The following is a 9,175-nucleotide window of genomic DNA, read 5'->3' on the forward strand; positions in this document are numbered from 1 at the left end:
TGTACAGGATAATACCTGGAAGCACTTGACTTGTACTCGCTGGAACTCAGGCGAGAGAGATATATCATAATCTACACTTGGGAAATTCTAGAAGGAATGGTCCCGAACCTGCACACACAAATCACTCCCTACGAAAGTAAAAGACAGGGCAGGCGATGCAAAATATTCCCAGTGTAAAGTAGGGGCACCATTGGTACACTAAGAGAAAACACCATAAGTGTCCGGGGCCCAAGACTATTCAACAGCCTCCCACCAAGCTTAAGGGGAATTACAAATAGACCCCTGGCTGCCTTCAAGAGAATGCTGGAGTGCCGGATCAGCCGGGCTGTGGTTCGTACGTTGGGCTACATGCGGCCAGCAGTAACGGTCTGGTTGATCAGGTCCTGATCCACCGGGAAGCCTGGTCGTGGACCGGGCCGCGGGGGCGTTGTTGCTAGGTAAAGGACACAAGTGCAACTAATGTGAAATTTTATTGTGGCAATATTAAACTTGAAAAAATACTTGAACTAGTTGGTTAATGGGGTTTAAATCCTATCTACTACACGAGGGGTCATTAAGGCTGCATATAACCTATTCACCACCAAAGATGATTTAATACTGAAAATAACGATTTAAGTAAAGTCTCAGAGAAACCATACCACGGGTGGGGTCTGAACCCGCGGTCAGAAAGTCTCAAAACTCCAGACTCTCTGACCGCGGGTTCAAACCCCACCCGTGGTATGGTTTGTCTGCAATCGTATCATTACGATTTCTCGAGTGTATATATATAGACATACACCTGTGTGTGTGTATATCCACAGTGTAGCAACCTAACAAGGGACACTGCTAGAATCTGCTACACCACCCAGATACACTTTGCACTTATCTTACCACATAAACTACATCATGTAGCATTTTGCTTCTATTACAACAGCTTAACAGCTTTGAAAAGGAAAGAGTGTAATTTGACCAGCAAATATGTGGGCAAAAAGGCAATAGCTGGTAGTAGCTGGTTTCAGTATTGTAATTATTAATTTAATGGCAGGTCTAACTTTTTGTGAGAGTGGTAGGGAGTGGGCATCGAGGAAGTGACAGTATGGTGACCTACCGTGACTAAGTCCCACTTATCTCGTCTCAACATGAATATATAAACACTTTCCCTACCATTGTTTCTGACTTAATAGCACCACAGTCAACTTGAAATACGATCTTACCATCCCAAAACACCAGTACAGCATACATAGGAACCTCCCATTATATATGAAGCTAAAAAATACAAAGGAATAGCCTCGTGGATATAACTAGACTGTAATGATAAATATTTTTATCAAATAAAATGCTCACATTAGTTACCTTTGTGTATACAGTATTTCTCTGATTTGATGGTAAAAAATATTTGATCTTAGGCAGTGTATATACTGTCTAGACAGTCAATATATGCCAGCAGCTTTTAGTTATTTTGCAGTAACAGCCTGGTTGATCAGACCCTGATCCACCATGAGGCCTGGTCTCAGACCGGGCCGCGGGGGCGTTGACCCCAAAAACCCTCTCCAGGTAAACTCCAGGTAACCTGCAGTCATCCACTCAGAGTGCGGAATGTCTTGTGATGTTTGGCTCAGTGTTGAACGATACAATGAGGAAAATGTAAGAAGAGAATAAAAGATAATATGTATAGTTCTTACCATAGTTTTTGGCACGAGTTGATGTCACACTTTCGCTTTTCCTTTGACACCATCGTCCAGTATTGTCATTATTGTGTTGATTTAAGTGATGTCACTGATGGACGCCTGTTAGAATCGTCGTCTAAGACTGTCACTTGCTTCATACAAGATACATTAAGTAAATCTCCTAAATTTCCTTGTAATAGATAAGTGAACTGTAGATATAAATCCAGATGTACTCCTGTTAACCCTTTTGGGACCTAGTTCCTAGGCTTTTTGTGTATCCATATGTTCTTGCACTATCATCCACAGGATGGATATGATGTGCATGTACACAATAAACTAGCAACTACCATCCACAGGATGGATATGAGGTACACAATAAACTAGCCACTGCCATCCACAGGATGGATATGAGGTACACAAACTAGCCACTACCATCCACAGGATGGATATGAGGTACACAATAAACTAACCACTACCATCCACAGGATGGATATGAGGTACACAAACTAGCCACTACCATCCACAGGATGGATATGAGGTACACAATAAACTAGCCACTACCATCCACAGGATGGATATGAGGTACACAATAAACTAGCCACTACCATCCACAGGATGGATATGAGGTACACATTAAACTAGCCACTACCATCCACTGGATGGATATGAGGTACACAAACTAGCCACTATCATCCACAGGATAGATATGAGGTGCACAATAAACTAGCCACTACCATCCACAGGATGGATATGATGTACACAATAAACTAGCCACTACCATCCACAGGATAGATATGAGGTACACAATAAACTAGCCACTACCATCCACAGGATGGATATGAGATACACAATAAACTAGCCACTACCATCCTCAGGATAGATATGAGGTACACAATAAACTAGCCACTACCATCCACAGGATGGATATGAGGTACACAATAAACTAGCCACTACCATCCACAGGATAGATATGAGGTACACAATAAACTAGCCACTACCATCCACAGGATGGATATGAGATACACAATAAACTAGCCACTACCATCCACAGGATGGATATGAGGTACACAATAAACTAGCCACTACCATCCACAGGATAGATATGAGGTACACAATAAACTAGCCACTACCATCCACAGGATGGATATGAGATACACAATAAACTAGCCACTACCATCCTCAGGATAGATATGAGGTACACAATAAACTAGCCACTACCATCCACAGGATGGATATGAGGTACACAAACTAGCCACTACCATCCACAGGATGGATATGAGATACACAATAAACTAGCCACTACCATCCACAGGATGGATATGAGGTACACAATAAACTAGCCACTACCATCCACAGGATGGATATGAGGTACACAAACTAGCCACTACCATCCACAGGATGGATATGAGATACACAATAAACTAGCCACTACCATCCTCAGGATAGATATGAGGTACACAATAAACTAGCCACTACCATCCTCAGGATAGATATGAGGTACACAATAAACTAGCCACTATCATCCACAGGATGGATATGAGGTACACAAACTAGCCACTACCATCCACAGGATAGATATGAGGTACACAAACTAGCCACTACCATCCACAGGATGGATATGAGATACACAATAAACTAGCCACTACCATCCTCAGGATAGATATGAGGTACACAATAAACTAGCCACTACCATCCACAGGATGGATATGAGATACACAATAAACTAGCCACTACCATCCTCAGGATAGATATGAGGTACACAATAAACTAGCCACAACCATCCACAGGATGGATATGAGGTACACAATAAACTAGCCACTACCATCCACAGGATGGATATGAGGTACACAATAAACTAGCCACTACCATCCACAGGATGGATATGAGGTACACAATAAACTAGCCACTACCATCCACAGGATGGATATGAGGTACACAATAAACTAGCCACTACCATCCACAGGATGGATATGAGGTACACAATAAACTAGCCACTACCATCCACAGGATGGATATGAGGTACACAATAAACTAGCCACTACCATCCACAGGATGGATATGAGGTACACAATAAACTAGCCACTACCATCCACAGGATGGATATGAGGTACACAATAAACTAGCCACTACCATCCACAGGATGGATATGAGGTACACAATAAACTAGCCACTACCATCCACAGGATGGATATGAGGTACACAATAAACTAGCCACTACCATCCACAGGATGGATATGAGGTACACAATAAACTAGCCACTACCATCCACAGGATGGATATGAGGTACACAATAAACTAGCCACTACCATCCACAGGATGGATATGAGATACACAATAAACTAGCCACTACCATCCTCAGGATAGATATGAGGTACACAATAAACTAGCCACTACCATCCACAGGATGGATATGAGATACACAATAAACTAGCCACTACCATCCTCAGGATAGATATGAGGTACACAATAAACTAGCCACAACCATCCACAGGATGGATATGAGGTACACAATAAACTAGCCACTACCATCCACAGGATGGATATGAGGTACACAATAAACTAGCCACTACCATCCACAGGATGGATATGAGGTACACAATAAACTAGCCACTACCATCCACAGGATGGATATGAGGTACACAATAAACTAGCCACTACCATCCACAGGATGGATATGAGGTACACAATAAACTAGCCACTACCATCCACAGGATGGATATGAGGTACACAATAAACTAGCCACTACCATCCACAGGATGGATATGAGGTACACAATAAACTAGCCACTACCATCCACAGGATGGATATGAGGTACACAATAAACTAGCCACTACCATCCTCAGGATGGATATGAGGTACACAAACTAGCCACTACCATCCACAGGATAGATATAAGGTACACAAACTAGCCACTACCATCCTCAGGATGGATATGAGGTACACAAACTAGCCACTACCATCCACAGGATAGATATAAGGTACACAAACTAGCCACTTCGGTGGAAAAATTTAATCTTGTTTCAACCAACATCTTGGAAAGACTTACATTGTTCGTGTTTATATATTGTTCCGACTTAATGGTTGCAATAAGAACACTGTCAAATCTTTCACTATTTTCTGCCTTATATGTAGTGGGAAGGTCCCTCCTCTCAAACTAATTTCAATTGTGTATCGAATTTTGATGGTGTTTGAAGAGGTTCTTGCGCTGTCATGTCCAAAGCAGTGGAACTGATGTTATGTATAGTTTCTGAAGCCTGGAAATGAATGCTGTTTTCATTTATATCTGTTCTGTAGTTGTGTTAGTTACGCACTAGCCTTGACCTGACTATTGGTGCGTCTAGAAATCTAGATGTAGTTTGTGACCACTAACTTAACAGCAATTGATGACTCAGTTCCTGGACTTACTCAGTCCCTAGACCAGCCACAGGATGGGTACGGGATGTATAATAATGCTATTAAACTAAAGCAAGATTATTAACCCAGAGGGTTAGTAACTCAGGATAACCCAACAAAGCTAGTCTGGCTAATTTCCAGGGTAGTCCAATCCTCTACCCCAACATGCGACGCACACCAGTCGACTAATACCCAAGTACCTACTTACTGCTAGGTGAACAGTGACAGCAGACCTCTCCTGTCTCTTTTTACATGTGTGTATGCGCCAGCGGATAGCGATGTGCGATATAGTTTTTTTCCTTAGGTCACTGCCCACCCTATCTTTTGTGGCGGGGACTGGAATTGTGTGGTTAGGAGAAAGGATGTGATCCCACGTGGGATGGGGCATTATTCGCCGGTGTTGAATTAATTGTTACTTGATGTGCAATTGTGGGATGCTTGTTGCGTGAATGAGACAGTACCGGCCCATACGTTTGTCAGGAGGGATTATGGGGCACGACTAGACGGAATTTGTTACATCCACTAGTACGGTACTTTCGAGTAATATCCTAACAGCTGCCTTTTTTGATCAGGCAGTTCTCACGGGGGTGGGGTAGGATACTTTGGCTATAAGGCACACAAGGGTTACTGGAAATTAAATATAAGGGTTTTTAATGGAAGAGAAAGCTGTTATGGGTTTTGAAGCATGGTGGGAGGTAAACAGATATGGGAGGTTTGTTGGTGGGATAATTGTGGGATACGTAGATGACACGACGTTATTAGTGAACGAGCACACGAACTTCTAGCACTGGAAGGGATCGTTGGAAGGTTTGGGAAGGCGTCAGGTATGGAAATGGGTCTAGGTGAGAGGACACGCCGTAGGGATTGAGGATGCTCATTAATGACGAATGTGGAGAGATCATTAAAGATCTGTGAGATTGTGTATGTAGGTGATAGATAAGAGGTGAGGATGGCAAATTCGTAGAGAGTTGAGAATAGCATTGTTAATCGATTACAAGGACTCCGACCTTATCATTTAACACTCGTGCAGAGGGTCATTACTGTAAATGCCCTCCTGCACAGTAAGGCATGTTATGTAACAACCGTGTAGCCTTCAATTACAGTGGTGATACGACGGATTCAGGGTAGGATTTTTAGGTTCTTGTGGCCTTCAAAGTGTGAATGGTCGAGGAGGGAAGTCATCGCGTTGCCAGTGAGAAGAGGGAGGTTGAGGTTATTTGATCTTCACAAACGTATATTGTGCATTTATGTTAAAAGGGCAGTGTTGCATGCAGGGCAGTTCAAGGAGGGATGTCTTGAGCGAGTGTATGCTGTGTTACTTACGACTTTAAGTGGGATAGATTTTCGAGATTGCGGCTGTTGAGGATGATGTCGGTGAGGGAGCCGGGACAAATTGAGATTAGGGTTTTGTATAACATGTTGACGGGAGATACAAGGGCTGTAGTTTCATTATATCCTATGTATGATTGGGGGAAGAATTTGGAGTATGTTTGCGAAATTACGCATCCCTCCGACGTAACGGGGGGTTACGTATGAGTTTTTACATGGAATTCTATCGGCTAGAGTGTAATCGTATCGGAAGGTGGTGGAGGATGGAAACCATACCCCGGCCGGGATTGAACCCGCGGTCATAGAGTCTCAAAACTCCAGCCCGTCGCGTTAGCCGATTTCGTGAGTCGTGGAGGATTGGAGTCTGTAGAGTATATGGGGTTGACGAGATGCATTTCACATAGGGTGGAGTCGTGGGTTTTATGAGGGATTGTGGCGATGTCTCACTCGTGTGTTAATTTTAGTGACAGTAGGAATGTTTCAGTATTGAGGGCGTTGACTTGGGACATGAGTGGTGTTATTGATGCAGCAGCGAGAGCTGTTGTTGTTGATTATACTTATATCATATGGGAATTTTGTGAGGAAGGAGGGGGATATGGAAGTGCGATATCGTATCCAGGCGGCCAAGGTTTATAGAACAATGTGTAGGAATAAACTGTTGTATGGCAGTACGCTAGGGAAGAGTTTTACTAGGGGCTATTTGAGTATTAGTGTAAGGGGGGTTGTTAGCGTTATTACTGTGGTGGAACCCAGGCCTGGTGGGTACTGGGCTCCTGTTGGGTTGGGGAAATGGGGTATTGGGGTTTGGTCAGGGTGCTGAGGCACTGGAGTTAGGGGGGGTTCTACATGTGTATGGGATGTATCACATTGTAGTATCGAAAGTTGGTTGGCAGAACATGTGACCGCCATGAAGTTAGGTTTAAACTGGGTGGTATTGTGTATTAGTACACCTGGGTGTGCTGATGAGTGTATTCATGAGTTGATATAGGGAAGAGTATAAGGAATGTACATATGTAAATATGTATATGTGGTGAAGTTATTACGGATATAGTTAATCTCTGGCAGACGTAAATTGTCCTGCAGAGATGGATATGTTTGGGGAGACAATATATAAACTTCTCTTATTGGTATGTTCATGTATGTAGTGTTTTTAAGGTGTTAATATACTACAATGTTTGTAAGTGCTTATTACTTAAGTTACAAACGTATTATGATACGTAACTGGATTAACGTTTAATTACTGGTTTGGTTGCTAAGGATGGTGACAGAAGACACACTTATACGTTGTGTGGGGGGGGAGGGGGTCCCAGTGTGTACTGTTTAATGTTAGTTTCAGTAATATAAACATTGTTCATTCTGAAGCAGAGGGTACTCAGAGGTAGGTTGTGGATTGTGTTGTTTGGAAGGAATACCACCATTATGAATGGACTGGAGTCGTGCCAGTAGAGATTTTTGTTCCATGTAACCATACATATCGACCTATGTAAGTATTTTATACATAATTTTAAATGAACAATGTACCATCGTCACAATACTGTGATATTCTGAACTATATTCAAGTAGCACAACCTTTACCTACATCTTGTATAATATATTACCTGGACTGTTGTTTATATATTATATTACAGATGTTTTCATGATACGTTCATTATATATGTAAGTGAACGAGTGTTTGATATTGTCTACAACTACGTGATAGTGGACAGTTTTCACTTGTGTGGGGGGGGGACGAATGTAAACAAACTGTGTTTGTGCCATTTTATAAAAACCTTTGTACTTATGTACCATTGTACTTAGAAGCAGTGTGTAGGTTGTGTTAGGTTAGTTTGTGTCATCATATATGTTGTAGTTACTCTGAGTATCGTTGTTATATATTAATGTATGTATTTACCTGTGTCTAATATTTGTACATGAAGTTTTGAATACATATAAAAAACATTTAACAGATAATAATATTCACGAACAGCTTTAACCATGATTACTATATAACACTGAACCCGCATGAATTATGGAGGGTTGCTGACCATGATGAAGAGTGTTGTGTATGCACTAGTCCGGATCTTGTACAAGACAGGTATCTCCTGTGGTGGTGGTTCGTGTGTTCTCTGCTGTTGCTCGCCCACTACTGCCGTGGTGAAGCCTCAGAGGTTTCCCTAAACCCTTACTCAGCGTGTATAAGAACCCCGATGACGGGATGCACTTTTTTTTGGTTAATATATTCACTAAGAGATTGACTTTTGTTTAGTCACGCTTGGGCGCCATCTTGCCGGGCGCCGCCCACTATTGTTCACATCAAGTGGGTAGCAAATTCGGATTTTTAATATTTTAATCAGGGGGAAGCGCTAAACTCTGAGGAGTCATGTAGCCCACGAAGGATAGGAGGCATTCAGGTTAGACTCGTAGGGGAATAAAAGTCCAGTTCCTTGGATCAAGAGCCCTTTACCGGCATCAAGGCGGAAGAGGGAAGGAATAATGGAGAAAATGTCACTGGGGACTTGCATCCTCTGCTTTTGTCAAGCACAAGGCAAAAAAATAAGTCTTTTTAAGTGTAAAACTTCCTGGTTGATGCTTCCCGAAAGTTGAAGTTAAAATCTTAAGAGGCAGGTAAGTTCCTCAGTCTTCTAATAACATGTTCATTTTTCCACTATAATCTACCTTGTCCATAATTATTATCACATTTGCTTTGTCTGTTTCGTAAGGTGAAGTCCAGGATCTTTCCTTAATTCACGGTATAACTTAACAAATCTTTGAGGACAATTGTTGTTGTAGAGGTCTGTGCTCAGACCTCTACAACACAGTTCAATTCA

The 9,175-nt window shown here is 42.1% G+C and overlaps 1 protein-coding gene across 3 annotated transcripts in view; it reads right to left on the minus strand.

The window, feature by feature from the left end:
• Positions 1-8,544, minus strand: part of LOC128703159 (neurotrophin 1) — a 43,404-nt gene extending 34,860 nt beyond the window's left edge. For 2 of the 3 annotated variants that reach the window (XM_070103325.1, XM_070103323.1), the window contains exon 1: positions 8,393-8,544. In XM_070103325.1, coding sequence (XP_069959426.1) covers positions 8,393-8,395 — 3 coding nt within the window. In that variant the 5' untranslated portion in view covers positions 8,396-8,544. Of the gene's footprint in view, positions 1-1,661; positions 1,767-8,392 lie in introns of all 3 variants that reach the window. The other variant, XM_070103324.1, reaches the window with a different exon arrangement.
• Between the last annotated feature and the right edge of the window lie 631 nt (positions 8,545-9,175).

This window comes from Cherax quadricarinatus, chromosome 85, assembly GCF_038502225.1.
Source record: "Cherax quadricarinatus isolate ZL_2023a chromosome 85, ASM3850222v1, whole genome shotgun sequence".
In the NCBI taxonomy this organism is placed as follows: domain Eukaryota; kingdom Metazoa; phylum Arthropoda; class Malacostraca; order Decapoda; family Parastacidae; genus Cherax; species Cherax quadricarinatus.